This window comes from Indicator indicator, chromosome 10, assembly GCF_027791375.1.
Source record: "Indicator indicator isolate 239-I01 chromosome 10, UM_Iind_1.1, whole genome shotgun sequence".
Classification (NCBI taxonomy): domain Eukaryota; kingdom Metazoa; phylum Chordata; class Aves; order Piciformes; family Indicatoridae; genus Indicator; species Indicator indicator.
This window is the reverse complement of record NC_072019.1, coordinates 14,858,687-14,878,313: the sequence shown is the minus strand read 5'-3', so window position 1 is coordinate 14,878,313 and position 19,627 is coordinate 14,858,687. Positions and strand designations below refer to the sequence as shown.

Genomic DNA, 19,627 nt, shown 5'->3' with positions numbered 1-19,627 from the left:
CTCAGAATGTTTTGTGCTCTTCAGAAGGAAAACAAACTGGAACAGAAAAAACAGAGGAATTTTCCTCTTGAATGAAGATTTTACTTTTATCCTTTTATACTTCTCAAACACTAATGTTGCAATGATAGGCTATGGTTGATAAAATGATGTTGCTTAATAACTAAAAGCTTTGACAGGATTTTTTAAACATTTCTATTTAATGTTTCTAAGCTGAGAAACTGTTTTACTGACACGTTAACAGGAGAAGAATTAGTAGTCTGTTGTTTTAATGTAATAAAATCCTGCCCAAAATGACTTGTTAATAATGATTCTTCCCAGTCTTACCACAAAACTGAACAGTTAAATGACTAATAACTAAGAGAGAATTTATGGAGTAATTCTAAATCAGTAATTTATCCTTGAATAATTTTATTATTCATTTTGTGGTGTTATGAAACAACATGATTTTATCTTATAAATGGTGTCAATCATTAGACATGCTGTATAAAGACATGCATTGCCATCTTCTTTAGGTGATGAGCTGACTAATTGAATTGCCTGCAGTAATGTGAGGTTATTTCTTTTCAGGAATGATGTCGTACCTGAAAGTAATGATCATATGGAACATACTCTGTGTTTCCTTGGCGATCCTCTCACTATCTTTGATTCAAGAAGTCTCTTCTCAAGGTATTGTAACATCCAAAGTTGAAGGGAGGGTGTCTAGGATATCTGACAAAAGCTAAGCATGCTTCAAATTCATCTTCATAAAAATACAAAGTTCTAGAACCTTCTATTGATTCAGAAAGGCATTTTGAGTCAGTCTCACCATCACAAAATATTTTCAGAAATATTTTAGTACAGCATGGTCCTGTTTTTTGGAGGAATAGCATGAATATAATTCACAAGGTCTGTGAACCTACTTGTCTCTCAACATGTTCTACAGATCCTGCTGTCCTCAGACTGACATATTTAGCCCAAGGGATTGTTGATCATACTAAAGTTACAAGATCCACACAGTTTTAGTTAGAAATATTTAAATACAGTAGGTTCAGGGAATGAAATGTCTATACCATGCTAAGTGCTTTGTCATTAAATGCACTATTATCACCAAATAACTGCTGATTTTTGGCAACTATTTGTCTAATACTACAGATATTTATTTGCTTTCAAAGCTCTATAACTGATTCCTAACTAAAGTAGCACAGAAGAAACAGAAGAACTTGCAGTCTGGCAAGGCCTGTCCTGTCACAGCTCTCAACTTGTTACAGTAATAACTTTGTGTATTACTTGCCAGTAGAAAATGATTTATTACTACTTGATAGGAGAAGACCTCACATTTGTGCATCTGAGCAGCTCATCAGGGCACTGCAGATGTCAGACCTGACCTGCAGTCTGATGCTTCACCCTCTTTGACACAAGCATTCCCACGATTTTCAGCAAAAATCAAGACTCTTCGCAACAGCAGCTAGAACCATCTAGGCATTTTCTGTAACTTAACTCACAAGTCCTAAAATTAAAACAAACAAATGAAAAGGTGTTATTTTTGTATATTTCTTCTTCCCATATGGGAGGAACTGTGCAATATATTTGGAACTTAGCCATCAAGGAAGATGTCTGGATCTTCTCTTTTCAATTCCCATATTAAGAGCCCATTAAACTTCTTCATTTATTCCTAACACCCAAGTCACTATTTGTAACAAAGTGGAGATAAACACTATTCCCAGCTGCTGAAAATCACAACATATGTGATTATTTGTTATTCCATTGTGGTCCTTCATGCAGACACACAGGTGGAGTGTGTGCTGTTAGAAGTTGTGTTTGGTGTTGTGTTGTGTTACATGTTGTTATTTCTTGTTATTTTCTTGTTGTTCCTCAGTGTTTCAGCTGATTATCCTATTCTTGTTTGAGCTTGCTGATTGTTCAGCTTCTTTGTTTGTATTTAGGGGCGCTTCACTTGTGGTCCTGCATGTTTCATTTCCAGAAGAAGCTGCTAGTATGTTGTATTAGTAGAGACTTCATATAGGAAGGGGAGGTGTTGCAAGGTGAATATCTGACCTGGCAGTAGCAGGCAACAAAGTACTGCCAAGCTGGAATGGTTGCAGTTTGAAAGCAGACCTCCTGACATCTTGCTTACCAGTGTGATCTGCACCATTTATTATTATCTAGCATCTTCCAACACTACAGCAATCTAGCAGTAAAGTTGTGGGATGAGCTTCTAAGTTAGCCTGCTAATAAATGATCTCCTAATTAAAAAATAGAAAGCACTTTATAGAAGACTGCAAGTCTAGATCACAACTGTTTCTAACTTCAGAGTTGATATCGAATCTGATCTCAGGGAAAACAAACAAACAAACCAACAACAAAACAAACAATGCAGAGGAGAGGTAGATTTTGAAAACTTCCAATAAAAATGGCTCTGGGACCTATATTTGTTAGGACAGCACTCACCAGTGTGCAAGTTAAACTCATACTATTTGGTTATTACGAAGAACGCTATCAAAAGTCAGAGAGACCTAATGGGTCTGTCAGGTATAGTTGTGCAGATACAAATCTATAACTGTACCTATGTTGAATCAAGATACAGAAGAAATCTGCAAAACAAGCTAGTACCTGGCTCATATATCAGCACAGGCTGGTCTGGATGCCAGAGCTGCTGTGGTCATAGTGCTGAACTATTAATTAATACCTAAAACATTAGTCCCTGAAACAAGAGAAACAAGTTGTCCTCAGCAGAACACCCCTCTAACCTGAGCGTGTGCTGCTGCTGGTCCTCAGGCTGGCTCACTGCAAACCTCTGATGCCTTTAGGAGGGGTTTCACCAGGCCCACAGTTTCCACAACACCCAGTGAGGAAATGGTATTCTATAAGAAAAAAAAAAAATAAGATTGATCTTACTGCTTCATCATTCATCATTTCCTTCTGTGGCCTTTTGTTTTGGAAATGTTTACAGCAGTGTTGTGTGATTTTAGATTTATCATCAAGCTGTACAGGGAGATGTGGGGCAGGGTATTCTAGACAGCATGACTGCCAGTGTGATTCTAGCTGTCATCGCTACATGGAGTGCTGCTCTGACTACAAGAAAGTCTGCACAGCGGGTAAGTTCCCAAATGCAGCCAGCACCTGTCAGCAAGACTCCCCCCATCCTGTTTGCTCCAACTCCCTACCATACCAGTGTCTCTCCTCTGAATGCTTAAATGTCTCTTAGCTGGCTGTGTCCTTGTTCTCCTCTCATACACGTTTTGTTCTCCTCCACCAAAACCTTAGTGTTAACCTCACAACCCACTCAAATTAGCCTGTGGATTCAGTTTATCTAATGCTTGTTTTCTTCTCCTTAGGGTCTTTGTACTGTACCTGTTTGTTTCTTATGCAACAAGTAAAAGCAAATTTAAGGTTTTCCGCAAAGAAATTCTGGGACACTGCAACACAAATTTAAAATGTGTAAAAGCTGTAGGGTCTAATCCAAAGGCAGAGGGTGTCCTTTCATGGATAGAAATTGGCTCTGGATCAGAACCATGACCAGAGTTTGAAGGAAGAGATGGTTGCATGAGTTATCTTATAGCCTTTATTTCTCTGCAAAATTGTATCATATAAACAAATACAGGTCTTTCAAACTGATCTACTGATAGTAAAAAATGTATTTCCTCTGGAATCACTAATGCCAAAAATATCAGTGGTTTAGGTAACTGCAGTCTGTTACATTACACTGTGGTTGTAGTGAGATCACAGGTGCAAGCTAAGACTTCTTCAGCAGCACAGACTGAGCGCTGTTCAAAACGCAGACATAGCACCCCCCAAAATGCTCATCCTGCACACTGCAAACACTTGCACTTCAGTCTTCCCATTCTGATTTTGATATGTGAGAGGACAACAGCATTTTTTCATAACTGAAAGTATATCCTGAGGCATTTTAATTGTTGCCTATTTATGGTAGGCCAGACACCTAGATAATATTTAATAAAAGTTAAGACCAAATTTTGTCTTTGAACAATAGAGTAACAGTGTTCTGCTGAAGTCTGCAACCATTTGGTCAATTTTTGTATAAAACAGAAGTACTGTAGTGACTGAAATAGTCAGGAGTTAACCAATAAATAAATGCTAAAAGTATGTGGTTATTAATCAGGGAAAAACATGGTAGATCACAGAATCAAAGAATGTCAGGGGTTGAAGACACCTCTAGAGATCGAGTCCAACCCCACTACTAAAACAGGACCACCTAGGGCAGCACACACAGGAACACATCCAGGTGGATTTTGAAAGTCTCCAGAGCAGCCTGCTCCAGGGCTCCAGCACCCTCACACCAAAGAAGTTTCTCCTCATGTTGAGGTGGAACTTCCTTGTGTTCTAGCTTGTACCTGTTGTTCCTTGTCCTATCACTGGGCACCAGTGAACACAGCCTGGCACCTTCATCTTGACACCCACCACCCAGATATTTACAGACATCGATAAGATCCCCTTTCAGCCTTCTCTTCTTCAGACTAAAGAGCCCCAGGTCTCTCAGTCTTTCTTCACAGGACAGATGTTCAAGTCCCTTAATATTAAACGAGTAGATAGTACTTTAGCACTCATAATTTAAGAACTATATTAAATACATTGGGATAACTTTTCAAAACCAACCACTCTGTGTAACTTCATTAAATCACTGACACGATTAAGTGGCACTGCTTGCCCAGAGGGCACCAGGTCATGACCTATTTGGGGAAATGATTTTTCAGAAGTACTTCGGCAGACATCACCCTGGCTACAAAGTGGTACCCTGATGAGCACCTTCTATGAAAGCCCAATTTAGAACTATTCATATTTCATATTTAAATAACAGTTATGCAAATCTCTTTGGATAACTGATAATTGAATATTTCAATAGCAGTCATGCAGATCCCTTAGGATGACTGATAATTGATTATTTAAATAGCAATTATGCAAATATCTTTGGATAACTGCTGTTCCATTAGGGAAATGGAACTCTTCTATGATGGGACCTAGCTAAAGTACACACTGAGATCATGTTTTATTCCACTCTAAATTCCAAATGGTCTCACAATGTTGCAACAGCAAAGTGCAGTTCTGGTTGCACAGCCTGATCCAATCAGTTTTCAAGTTCTGAATCAGCCCAAAACAACCACCTGGGTCTATGAGGCTGTTCTTTACATCAGCTCAAGCAAATGGCTTCACTGTAGAAAGGTCCCAGTGCTAAACATGAGCCAGCCAGAAATACTGACTTCTCTTGTTCTGCTCTACACAGCAGTCTCCTGTGAAGGACGTTGCTTTGAAGCCTTTGAAAGAGGAAGGGAGTGTGACTGTGATGCAGACTGCGAAAGGTACGGCAAATGCTGCCCGGACTACACCAAATACTGCAAAGAAGGTAAGAAATGTCTTCAGCACTGTGTTTTCTCTAGATTTAAACAGAGATGCTTTGGATGATCAGAGAACATGGGAGATTGAAAACCAACTGAAAGATAGGGCTCAGAGGGTTGCAGTCAGTGGCACAGAGTCTGGCTAGAAGTCCACAACTAGCAGTGTACCACAGGGGTCAGTACTGGGTCCAGTCATTCAAAGACCTCGATGAAGGGACATAGAGGACCCTCAGCAAGTTTGCTGATGACACCAAACAAGGAGTGGTGGCTGACACCCTGTCAGGCTGTGCTGTCACCTGGCAAGACCTGGACAGGCTAGAGAGCTGGACACAGGGGAACCTCATGAAGATCAGCAAGTGCACCTGGAGGGGAATAACCCCATGGATCAGTATAAGTTGGGGGTTGACCTGCTGCAAAGCAGCTCTGTAGAAAAAGACCTGGGAGTGCTGGTGGACAACAGGATGATCATGAGCCAGCGATGTGCCCTCATGGCCGAGAAAGCCAATAGCATCCTGGGATGCATCAAGAAGAGTGTGGCCAGCAGGTTGTGGGAGGTTCTCCTCTCCACCTACTCTACCCTGCTTAGGTCTCACCTCAAGTCCTGTGTCCAGTTTTGGGGTCCCCAGTTCAAGAAGGGCAGGGAACTGCTTGAGAGGGTACAAGCAAAGGGCTACAAAGATGATTAGGGCCCTTAAACATCTCTCAATGAAGAAAGGCTGAGAGACTTGGGGCTTTTTAGTTTGGACAAGAGAAGACTGAGTGGCAATCTTATCAATGCTGATCAATACCTAAAAGGTGAGTGTCAGGAGGATGGGACCAATCTTATTTCAGTGGTGCCCAGTGACAGGACACAAAATTGAACATAGGAAGTTCCATCTAAACATGAAGAGGAACTTCTTTTGAGCGTGGTGGAGCACTGGACCAGGCTGCCCAGAGAGGTAGTGGAGTCTATTTCTGGAGCCATTCAGAACCCAAATCCAAACTGGGAAGAGAGCACAGAAACCTGTCCTAGAAGGACAGAGGGAAGGACAGTAGGATCTGCCTGGTTTGAAGCAGTTACACATTCATGCTGCAGCAAGAGGAACTTTTAGGAAATGTGCATTTAACCTTCGGGCTGCAAATTCACTTTGGGGAAGAATTGCACTGATCCACAGCTGCTTTTATGTTTTGTGCCTGTCACTGCAGAATCTGGTGGTTAGTCAACCTGTTTATTAGTCAAGCACAAAGGCAAAGATCAGGAGGTGCAGTTTCACCCTCACTTTAGCTTTGACAAGACTGGCACTTGAATTCTAGTCTAGTAAACACCCACAGAAAGTTTCACTTCATCACATCCTTAAACTTTCTGCTGCTTACATACCTAAACTGATTCCTGTGAGCAGACTTGGCAGCCATGGCTTGGCACCAGGTTGCTGTGTTCACAGATCAGACAACCTCCAAGGCAGCCAACTTCCAAAGCAAGCATTTGAACAAACAAGATGAGTTATGGATTATCACTTGCTTCACTTCACCAACCACTCCCAGTCCCCGAGTGCTGGTAGAACAGCTCGGGTTTGCTGCTCACTTGCACAATAATTGATACTGAAATAGATCCTATTTTCAAAGTATTCAGCACTTTCTGACTGGATGTCTAAAGAAGGATAAATGTATTGGAAGTGTCTTGAGGAGAGTTTGCTATCTTTAAGGTTGCTTAATACCTCTGTCGTTCTGCTGGGTTTAACACACTCTCACACTTCTTCACCTCAAACAGAATGAGATGTTAAGCAATTGCTCTCCATCTTAGAGAATTTCTTCTCATATTTTAGTTACTTAGCTTTGCTACTACTTTTTGTCAAATGTAACATTTGCAAAAATGCAAAACTCAATAAAAATCCCCCAAGCAGGCCCTCCTGCTGTACTCAATGTCAGTATTTTGTCTATGTGTGAGACACTGAAGAACCTGTCAAACTTCCTGGGATAACTGCTGTTTCTCCATCTTATGCATGCTTTCTTCTGTATAGTGAAGCTAAGTTTACAATGGATACCTAGAGAGCACTTATATTTTCTATGCTCCAGAAGCCCTGTATTCTCTGAATACACACACACACAGAGTTAAGACATGTCAAACATATTTCCCCCCCACTCCTGACTCCTCTGAAAGCTGATTCAGCTCCCAAAGTGATTCAATTCAACAATTAATTTCTCCCTTTCTCATTACAATCTTCAATATATAGTCCAACACCCAACCTTACTTGCTTTGAGTACCAGCTTGCTATGAAAGTAAATGCTTTGACACCATGGGCATCACCTTATGAGACAGAAATCACTCTCTTTCTGTGAAAAGCTGATTACACAGACCCATAGCACTTGCTCCTTTAGATGGATGAAAATCAATTCTGCAGATTCTCTTAGCTCCATCACAGTTTCTTCACAATTAACAAGATCCTTCTACAAGGGTGGAAGGGAGCCTTACTTCTGGTTTTAAAACTTGACACAACAATTCATTAAAAAATATTTCCTAGCTCATACTGGAAGCAAAAAACTTCTCTGAAGATGTTTAAGGTCAGACTGGATGAGGCCTTGGGCAACCAAGTCCAGTTGAGAGGTGTGTCTGCCCATGGCAGAGAGATTGCAGTAGATGATGTCCGAAGTCCTTTCCAACCTAAGCCATTCTATGATTCATGTGCAAAAACCCAAACACAAATTACCAGCTTTTCCTAAAATTCAGCCTACCAGGAGTTTACTTAATGCTCAGATCTTGTGTTATTTCTTTAATTCATGGCTGCTTTATAGCTCATGTCTCCTTCAAGGAAACTATTGCTTCCGAGATGTCTCTCCAAAATGATCACTTGGGTAGAACTACTGTATCTCTAGGGATTGAGTACACCCTCAGTAAGCTTGTAGATGATGCTAAGTTGGGAGGGAATCTTCACCTGCTTGAGGTTAGGAAGATTCTACAGAGGGACCCGGAAAAGCTGGATGATGGAGGGGGGTCAGTGCCCCTAATAATGAGTGATATGACCAGAGGATATTACCTCAAGTTGCACCACGGGAGGCTTAGCTTAGACACTAGAAGAAACTTCACTGGAATAGGATTCTCAAACACTGGAACAGGCTTCCCAGGGAGGTGGTTGAACCCCCTTCCCTTTGGAGATTACCAAAGTAAATAATGGGCTAATAGGACAACTCTCAGATCTACTCCAGCAAGTTAGTCCCAAGGCATCCTTAATAAAAAAATACTAGGTGACAATAGCTGTTAGACAGGTTTTCAGAACATAGCACTCAGAATGCATCCCATCTCAGAACTGCTGTTAGCAAACAATGCCTCACCTCAACCTTCTGCAAAGAACATTTCTCCCCTCTGTGACAAAACACTTGGGGATCCAAAGGCAATTTGTGCTCATTTTCCCCTGAATACTACCAAAAAAAAAATCCTATGGATAGGAAGAAAATGAAATTTATATGGAAGTCAGTCACTGAAATGTAATCGCTTTCTTCCTCTACAGCTGGCACCAGGCACTTGTGAAGCCTCCTCTTAATAGATGGTTTTCTTTTTTTCAGCACACACACCAAAGCCAACACCACCTCCTCCAGAAAACAAATCAACATCTAAAAGGTCATCCAAAGATGAGGAGAAGCCATCAGAGGATGAAGGTAGGACAGTATATGAATGAAACAGGATGGGTGTTACCTGAAGGAACATTCAAGACCATTTTCCTGCTCTGGAAATAGAAAGGCAATGTGAGACATTACCAGACAGTTACCAACTTGGAACTGGTTTATAAACTAATGACCTCACCTAGACCTCAGGACACTGACTGTGAAGAGGTCACTAAGAACAGATGTTGCAGTGTGAGGATGTCTCCTCTTGGGTTTTCAAACATCTTCCAAAAACATGTTACGTTCCATCGACAGCTTTGGACCAAGTCCATGGCTAGAACAGGAAGGGTGTTGTGTTTTGGGGCAGTGGTGAACTGGCAGGACCAAGAGAGAAAAGTCTGCTAGCAGGTTCTCTGGCTTTCGTCTAACCAGGCCTCATGCAGCTTCAGAAAGCACATCACTTGTTTGTTCTGTTGCCTTCCTGCATGCTTTGGTGTTCTGTCCAGCAGTTGAGAGTGATAACTCAGGAGATCAGTTTGTAGTCTGAAGTAATAAGAATGAAATGAGACCAATTTTGGCCAATATTTAAACATTATTTTAGAATTATTTGAAACTTGGAGTACTAACCTTGCTGTTATGGGAACTTCCTATCACCAAAACAATCAGTATAGTGTGTTAAATGAAACAAAATTAAGGACATTCAGATTACCATTAGCAGGATCCTACTTGGCTTATGGTGCTTCAGACATAGGAAGTGGGAGAAAAACCTGATCTGTACCACCCTGCTCATGCCAGACTCTTTCTACAACAGATTTACACAGGGGTTATTTCTCACTCTCCTGGGAGGAACACCACACGGGTGCTGCTACAGTCATCAAGCCATGATGATCAACAACAGCTCAGATTTGTTTAGACTTTTAGAGTTAAGATAGGCTCAGGGAGCTGGGGTTGTTCAGCCTAGAGAAGAGAAGACTCCAGAGGGACCTTATAGCTGCCTTCCAGTACCTGAAGGGATCCTCCAGAGGGACTTTTTATAATGGCATCTAGTGACAAGACAAGGGGGAATGGTTTGAAGCTGAGGGAGAGCAAGCGTAGACTGGATCTTCGGGTGAAATTTTTCAGTACAAGGGTGCTGAGGCTCTGGAATAGGTTGCCCAGAGTGGTTCTGGATGTCCCCTTCCTGGAGGTGTTCAAGGCCAGGTTGGATGAGGCCTTGGGCAACCAAGTCTAGTTGACAGGTAAAGCTACAGTAGGAGATGCAGGCAGTGGCTGTACTCCTTTCCTCCCATTTCCCTACCTCTCTTCAAGGCCAAGTCATCATACAGGCTACGCTACAATTAAGGTCAGAGGAGTGGATCTAAAGAAGAGATGGAGAAAGTCTTACTAGGACTAGTGAGGTTTGCCTTCTAAGATAAAGGATGGAAACAGCATGTGGCCTCACCTCCCAACACCAGCCTAAATCCTGCTGTGCTGTGCTTAGAGGCACAGGCTGGCCAAAAGGACTTGTTAAACCTTAGCTAAGCTGCTGCAAAGCCCCTGCAGTCAGAAGGGATTCACACCTAACCCAGGCCAGAATAGTTTGCTGGTCTTTGGACAAATAAGAAATTCCACAGACTACCCATTTATCAAACTCACTCAGGTTTCCACAGAGCCTGGAATTTTTCTGCCAATGTAAGTGTTTCAGCCACTTCAGAGCCCATTAAGTGCAATTTTACACAGAAAGTCTTAAAGCAAACACCATAAACCCAACTCTTGGAAAGACGAGCAGCTGAGGGTAATAAATTCACATGCAGTAAGTGTGGACACTGCCACTCCAGTCTCTTTATGTCTGTTTCTTCCCACAACAGCAACAACTCCTGCAGAGACCACTATAGCTCCAACAGATCCACCAGCCACGACACAGGCACCAACAACTGAAGCAGATGCACCCACCACCCCTGAACCTGAAAACACAACTCCTGAAGCCACAGAGGCACCAACAACTGAGGCTGAACCTCCAACAACTCCGAAGGCTGAAGATACAACTCCAGAGGCCACAGAGGCACCAGAAGATTCTCCCACCACCCCCAAACCTGAGGAGACAAGCCCAGAGGCACCAGAGGAAGATTCTCCTACCACCCCCAAACCTGAGGAGACAAGCCCAGAGGCACCAGAAGAAGATTCTCCCACCACCCCCAAACCTGAGGAGACAAGCCCAGAGGCACCAGAAGAAGATTCTCCCACCACCCCCAAACCTGAGGAGACAAGCCCAGAGGCACCAGAAGAAGATTCTCCCGCCACTCCCGAACCTGAGGAGACAACCCCAGAGGCACCAGAAGATTCTCCCACCACCCCTGAACCTGAAGAGACAACCCCAGAACCCACAGAGGCACCAGAAGACGACTCTCCCACCACCCCTGAACCTGAAGAGACAACGCCAGAACCCACAGAGGCACCAGAAGAAGACTCTCCCACCACCCCTGAACCTGAAGAGACAACCCCAGAACCCACAGAGGCACCAGAAGAAGATTCTCCCACCACCCATGAACCTGAAGAGACAACCCCAGAGGCCACAGAGGCACCAGAAGAAGATTCTCCCACCACCCCTGAACCTGAAGAGACAACCCCAGAACCCACAGAGGCACCAGAAGACGACTCTCCCACCACCCCCGAACCTGAAGAGACAACCCCAGAGGCCACAGAGGCACCAGAAGACTCTCCCACCACCCCCGAACCTGAAGAGACAACCCCAGAGGCCACAGAGGCACCAGAAGACTCTCCCACCACCCCTGAACCTGAAGAGACAACTCCAGAGGCCACAGAGGCACCAGAAGAAGATTCTCCCACCACCCCTGAACCTGAAGAGACAACTCCAGAGGCCACAGAGGCACCAGAAGAAGATTCTCCCACCACCCCTGAACCTGAAGAGACAACTCCAGAGGCCACAGAGGCACCAGAAGACGACTCTCCCACCACCCCTGAACCTGAAGAGACAACTCCAGAGGCCACAGAGGCACCAGAAGACGACTCTCCCACCACCCCTGAACCTGAAGAGACAACTCCAGAGGCCACAGAGGCACCAGAAGACGACTCTCCCACCACCCCTGAACCTGAAGAGACAACTCCAGAGGCCACAGAGGCACCAGAAGACGACTCTCCCACCACCCCTGAACCTGAAGAGACAACTCCAGAGGCCACAGAGGCACCAGAAGAAGACTCTCCCACCACCCCTGAACCTGAAGAGACAACCCCAGAGGCCACAGAGGCACCAGAAGAAGATTCTCCCACCACCCCTGAACCTGAAGAGACAACCCCAGAGGCCACAGAGGCACCAGAAGAAGATTCTCCCACCACCCCCAAACCTGAGGAGACAACCCCAGAAGCCACAGAGGCACCAGAAGATTCTCCCACCACCCCCAAACCTGAGGAGACAACCCCAGAAGCACCAGAAGATTCTCCCACCACCCCCAAACCTGAGGAGACAACCCCAGAAGCACCAGAAGATTCTCCCACCACCCCTGAACCTGAAGAGACAACCCCAGAAGCCACAGTGGCACCAGAAGATTCTCCCACCACCCCTGAACCTGAGGAGCCAACCCCAGAAGCACCAGAAGAAGATTCTCCCACCACCCCTAAGCTTGAAGAAACAACTCCAGAGGCCACAGAGGCAGCAGAGGCAGATTCTCCCACCACCTCCAAACCTGAGGAGACAACCCCAGAGGCACCAACCACCAAGCCTGACTCTCCCACCACCTCCAAACCTGAGGAGACAACCCCAGAGGCACCAACCACCAAGCCTGACTCTCCCACCACCCCCAAACCTGAGGAGACAACCCCAGAGGCACCAACCACCAAGCCTGACTCTCCCACCACTCCCAAACCTGAGGAGACAACTCCAGAGGCACCAACCACCAAGCCTGACTCTCCCACCACTCCCAAACCTGAGGAGACAACTCCAGAGGCACCAACCACCAAGCCTGACTCTCCCACCACCCCCAAACCTGAAGAGACAACTCCAGAGGCACCAACCACCAAGCCTGACTCTCCCACCACCCCCAAACCTGAAGAGACAACTCCAGAGGCACCAACCACCAAGCCTGACTCTCCCACCACCCCCAAACCTGAAGAGACAACTCCAGAGGCACCAACCACCAAGCCTGACTCTCCCACCACCTCCAAACCTGAAGAGACAACTCCAGAGGCACCAACCACCAAGCCTGACTCTCCCACCACCCCCAAACCCGAAGAGACAACTCCAGAAGCACCAACCACCAAGCCTGACTCTCCCACCACCCCCAAACCTGAAGAGACAACTCCAGAGGCACCAACCACCAAGCCTGACTCTCCCACCACTCCCAAACCCGAAGAGACAACTCCAGAGGCACCAACCACCAAGCCTGACTCTCCCACCACCCCCAAAGTTGAAGAGACAACTCCAGAAGCACCAACCACCAAGCCTGACTCTCCCACCACCCCCAAAGTTGAAGAGACAACTCCAGAGGCACCAACCACCAAGCCTGACTCTCCCACCACCCCCAAACCTGAAGAGACAACCCCAGAGGCACCAACCACCAAGCCTGACTCTCCCACCACCCCCAAAGCTGAAGAGGCAACTGAAACTGTTACTACTCCTCTAATCCAAGAGACAACAACTAGAGCAGAAACAACCACCTTGAACAAAGAGGTTACAACCCCCAAGAAAGACAAAACTACTGTGCTTAAAGACATTTTCACAGCAGCAACTAGGAAAGACCCAACTACCACTGTAACTCTGGGGGTAATAGCTAAACCAGTTGTCACTACAATGGCTGAACCAGAAGCAACTACTGTTGACAAAAAGACTCCAACAGCTGCAGAAGAAGAAACAAGCCCAGCTGAGCAGGGCAAGGCTCCCACACCCAAAGAGACAACAGCTAAAGAAGAAGAAAGCCCTGTGGGAACAGCAACTGTAATAACCACCATAGCAGCCACAACTCCCTTGGCCAAGGCCACTCTGTTGCCAACAATTGCCAAAACAGATTCAGAACCTAAACCCAGAGACACAACTGTGGAAGCTAAGGAAACTACAACAGCTAAAGAGGGCACAAGTACCGTATGTGTTGTGGTAGAGACAACAACAGCTGGTAGAAAAGAGGTAACGACCATCAAAGAAACTAGCGTCACACCTGGGAAAGAAATAGAAGGTGCCACTGAAAAAGCCCCTGGGACTGAGAGAGGAGAGGAAACTACAGTTACCCAAGTGACCACCACAAGAGATAAAAAAGACACGATAGAAGAAATGTTCCTTGTTTCTAACGGGACATCCAAGCCAACTATACATTTCCAGGAGATTGGGGACACGAGAGAGGAGCCTCAGCCAGCCAACCCTGAAACTCTGCCAGAAAAAGAGCCGGAGATAAACAACCAGCCTCTAACAGAAACTGCTGACTTGCCAGTTCTGACTGGAGAAACACAAGGTAATTGCATCCCAGTAGGTACAAAACCACCAGTAACTTCACCACAGAACACAACAAAATACATGAGGCAAGGTCATGGAAGACCTTTCTATCTGGTCCCAGTGGTCAACCCAGAACCATGGTTCTGAATATTCCTGAACACCTCAGTTTTCAGTTGTGGTGTTAACGAAATTCTCCATGTACTTTAGAGCATGACCTTGCTTCAATAGTTGGTGCTGGTGAAAATCATTTGCTGGAAGTGATGTAGAAAATACAAACAGAAAAAAAACAAGAAAAAAAAGATTTCTGAGTCCCATGAAAACAGCACTAGGGACTCAAGCTGAGTATCTACCATTAATCATGGCACCTAACCAGCCATTTTGTAGTCAGATACAAAAAAACATCTGACAGACAAAAAGGGTTTTTTCCTCCTTTTTTTCCTCTATGTCACCTTTTTCATGCCCTCCCAATTTATTTAAATCAGATACAGCTTGCAAGTTCTGGGGCATGTTTTTTTCAATCTTCTATGCAGAGACATTTTGGAGGGCTGAAAAAACCCAACAAGGTTCTTAGATGGGAAATACTTGGATATTTGTCCACAACAGATTCACCTTTCCTTTATATTTAACAGAAAGTGATTTTTTTTGAGAAATGAGAAGGAGGGAGGAAACTCAGTAGAGCAGCTTGAAGAAACATCAGGTGAACAGCCAGAGCATAAAGAAATTAAGTTACGCATGCAATATATGATAGATTTATGAGTCTTTTTCTGAAGTACAGGTACTTGGGTAAGCAACAAGCAAAGAGATTCACACATGGTTATGCAATGGCTTGCCCTGCACTCCTGGCACCACAACGTGAGAGCAGAATTTGCCGAGAATGTGCCTCAAATGTGCAATTAAACCCTTTGCATGGCATTTAACAGCCGTGGTGCTACCGGCAGTGGGCTGAGGGGATACCGCCGTTTTTGTTAACGTGAAACAAACCCCAGAACACTTTTGTTTTGCAGCGATGAAGGACGAGAAGGACCTGTGCAGCGGGAAGCCGGCAGACGGCATGGTGGCCCTGCCCAATGGCACTCTGGCCGTCTTTCGAGGTTGGTATGCCAGCCCCAGACCTCCTTCTCCTCCTCTTTCCCGCCGCCCTACTCCCGGTGGTATCCCCGGCCTGACTTGGCCCCTACCTTTTGCGGCCTTCCCTGGCCTGCCCCGGCTGCGCCTGAGGGCAGGAGCCGCCTCAGCCAGTCCCTGAGGGCGGGAGCGAGGGAAGCTGGGTCGCGAGCCTCTCGGACCATCTATTCCCGCCTTCGTGCGTCCACCTGCCTGCCCTCCCGCCGGTCCGCAGGCTTTTCAACGCATCCCATCCTGCCGCGCAGGTCACTACTACTGGCTGCTCAATGGCCGGAGCCCGCCGACCACCAATCCCCGCCGGATCAGCGACGGCTGGGGCATCCCCTCACCCATCGATTCGGTCTTCTCCAGGTGCAACTGCGACGGCAAGACCTTCTTCATCAAGGTGGGGAGCGAAGGGGGGCGGAGGAGAGGGCTAAAGGGCCGAGCAGCCCCGCAGAAGGGGGCCTTGGGGAGCTTTTGGGGCCGAGTTGCTCATTTTATAGGACAAATGGCAATTTTAGTGAGGTGGATTTGGAACTCTGTGGGTAAAGTTCAGTGTCTCAACCCTGTTCTCTCCTTGTCTGTCTTTCCTGATTCATAGAATGGTTTGGGTTAAAGATCATCTAGTTCCAAGCCCTGTAGTATGGGCAGGGACACCTTCCCCTAGACCAGGTTGCTTGAGGCATCATCCAACCTGACATTGAACATCCCCAGGGAGAGGGCATCCACAACCTCATCCTATCAGAAAAAAACCTGAATTCAGTTGTTTTGTTTTTCCCCTGTAATTGGGTAGGAGAGAAAGCACTGACAGAAAACGGATCACTGAGTAGTATTTACACGAGCCACACTTAAACATACTTCCAAGTCTTTAAAATAGGGGTCTTCAACCATGGCTTGCTGTTGCCCTTGTTTCTAATGTATTTCCCTTCCTGAGAGATAATGAATGTATACACTTCATTATACAGTTATTTCCCAATTAATTAATTGTCAGCCCTGGAATCCAAGCAGCATTTTCTGTCCCTGAAAATGTATATATATATATATATAAAGCAAACTGCTTTGTTCACTAACCACTCTTAACAGTTCCTTCCTAACATATTCTACCCCTACTCAAAGGTAGGGTTTTGGGACTATTGTTGGTAACTCTACTTCAGTATAGGCATGGTAAAAGTTGACTGGAACCATTCATCCATCCAATACAAACATGAAAAAAAAAATACAGCTTCAGCAAATGGATGAATGGTTCCAGTCAACTTTTACCATGCCTATACTGAAGTAGAGTTACCAAGAATTAATTTCCTCTCAAGCTCATTTTTTTGTTTCAACCCTTAGGGTCCCCTATATTGGCGTTTCACAAATGGAGTTATGGATGAAGGCTATCCCAAACCTCTTGCCAATGGATTTGCAGGGCTGCGTGGGAAAATAGTAGCAACCCTCCCAGTGGCAAGATACAACAGCAGACCAGAATCTGTTTATTTTATCAAAAAAGGTAGGTCTCATAGTTCAGAAGGTCACAGATGATCAAAAGGTGCTTGAAATACATTAGTCAGGAATAAACTACCATTTCTCTTGGCTGAAAGGAGTAGTTCTTTTAAATCCCAAACCGTAACTGATGTCATAGTATAATGGGTCATTGAAAATAACCTGAAGCCTTAAAAATTTGTGTATTTAGAGAACTTCATATATATTTAAAAACAGACAGGACTGTGGGGGACAGAATCTAGCACTGCAAACAGGAAAGTTTTATCTGGTGGTAAAACTGTTTAACTCTCAAGTTAAATAGAGGAGAGGCTTTAATCTTACTGGTTCATACTGTGTATGAAAATGGCCTGCCCCTTTCTTTCTTTTTTTTGAAGTTATATGAATGATGTAATGCTTACAGCACTAAACCATGTCTCTCAGTACCACATCTACACAGATTTTCAATCCCTCCAGGAGTGGAGACTGCACTACTTCCCTGGCAGCCTGTTCCTGGGCTTGGAAACTCTTTTGGGGAATTATTGCCAAATGTTCAACCTAAACCTCCCCTGGTGCAACTTGAGGTTGTTTCCTCTTCTCCTATAGCTTGTTCCTTGGAAGAGACCAACCCCCACCTCATTCCAACCTCCTCTCAGGGACTTGTAGAGAGTGAGCTCTCTCCCCGCAGCCTCCTTTTCTCCAGGCTAACCAACTAGAGTTCCCTCAGGCACTCCTCACAAGACCTGTTCTGCTGCCCTTCACCAGCTGCATTCGTTATCTGAATTTAAAAAGCAGAAGTTTACAAAATGCAGACCCTTTTCTGGTCTCTAAGCTCTCCTCTTATGCAGCCTAAGGAGATGGTCTTTCCCTCTGCATGATGATAGGAGGGCAGCAAAAGCAGTTGCCCTAACTGTAGTGAGCCTGCTGCAAGTAATATATCTAGAAACGTGTTCAATTTAGAGAGCAGAGGGTTTTTTAATCTCAAAGTAGGAATGGATATAAAAAGCTAAAGGGTGCCAGAGGTGTAGATGTATTAGAGTGATGCTCTTGCTTTCCTGTGTGCAATATGGATGTCAGTGACACCTTCAAAGCTCATCTCGCTTTGTGAGGTGTGATTTTGTTTTTTAACCAAATGAAACAAATCTCTCTGTTCAGATGGCAACATGCAACAGTATGTGTACAAACAAGAACCAGCCAGGAAATGTCAAAGGAGAAGCCGGGTTACCATCCGATACCCAGCTTACGTGCCAAGGATTGTGATACGCAGACGCTTCCAACGTGCAGTGAGAATGCCAACCATCATCCGGACTGTCAGGGTCAACTCATACCCAGCAGGTAACTTTATTGAAAGGTTCTTTTACACAGCCAGTTCAATCTCGGCAGGTTCTGAAACACAGCATTGGGTACCATTATTTGGAAATACAGCACTTGTAAAGTTTTTTAACCCAGTAGGTTTCACGAGTCAACACCCATGGACACACTGCGATGCCTCCTGACTTCAGTTTTGTTTCACTTGCAGGAGTTCTGCACAACGAAATCAAAGTGAATTCTTACTGGAGAGGGCTCCCCAAGGTCATCCATTATACCCTGTCACTGCCCAACCAGAACAAGCCAGACGGATATGATTATTATGCCTTCTCTTACAGTAAGTTAAAGCTAACACAAGTTACTACCTACCTCAAAAGCCTAGGGGAAGGAAGAAGCCCATGTAGCTCTCAGCTTACCAAAGTGTGAGGTTACCACTTGTCGTTTTGCAAGACTGATTTTAAGTGCTACTACAAAGTCCTGAGAATTAAAGTGTTGCCTGTAATTGACAGATGTTGCTTTTATGAAAAGTTACAGGGCAACTAGCAGCAATGAGGTACAGTGATTCACACCAGCCAGCTGTAGAATGCCTTTCTCCAAGAGTTCAGGCTTAGAAAGTGACAAAAATCCTGACACTCAAATTGTATTAATGACAAAGTGAAATCCTTGAACAACTACCCAAGCAATAGTTCTGTCACTGGCTTCCACAGAACTCTATTTCTGACAAAACAAAAAAGGGAGGGACACAAACCATTTTGCTTCACAAGAAGAAAAATAATTGATTTTCAAGATTAGGGTAGATCCTTTCCCTAGCTAGGATCATGTAAAAGCATTCCTCAGGATTTTCTGGATAATGTAGAAATAAAAAGCTCTAAGAACTAGCTGTATTCAAACACAGGATACTAAAGTAAGTCTCTACCACTATGGTCTAGTTCCTAACGTTAACACGGGCCCGTTCACGTTTGAGGACCCCATGATCCCACTTCTGTAGTCAGTGCAGGATTGTTTCATTTCTAATTTGATTTCTAGTCTGATTGTGTTGTGGCAGTCTAAGAAGATTCTTCCCTACTCCTTGCTCTTGGGACAGATTTAATTATTAGCAGTACTGTAAAACTTAGCTAAACACCAAAAAGGACATGGAAAAACCTAAAGCTGAGAACAAAAATTCATTGTTACAGCCTCTCAACTCCATAGATCTAGATAGAGCATGGAATGGACTATCTGCTATTCATGCCTAATTGAAACTAAATGGAAGGCTTTCACCTCAGGATTCCTTCCATGTACTAACTGCAGTAGTTTGAGGCACTGAATTCTGACTCCCTCCATTTCAGATCGCTACTACAGCTTGGATGTTGGCAAAAGAATCGCAAGACCTGTTACTGCTCTCACCGGAAAGACTGTGACCAAAGACTGGTACAACTGTCCTAGCAAGTGA

At 44.7% G+C, this 19,627-nt stretch overlaps 1 protein-coding gene across 1 annotated transcript; it reads left to right on the top strand.

Annotated features, from left to right (window-relative positions):
* Positions 1-569: 569 nt before the first annotated feature.
* PRG4 (proteoglycan 4) lies at positions 570-19,627 on the top strand. The gene is made up of 11 exons (XM_054384273.1): positions 570-666; positions 2,949-3,074; positions 5,219-5,338; positions 8,868-8,960; positions 10,754-14,341; positions 15,327-15,413; positions 15,693-15,832; positions 16,762-16,918; positions 18,043-18,222; positions 18,407-18,532; positions 19,524-19,627. Exons 1-11 carry the CDS (start codon positions 570-572, stop codon positions 19,625-19,627), a joined length of 4,818 nt encoding a protein of 1,605 aa, XP_054240248.1.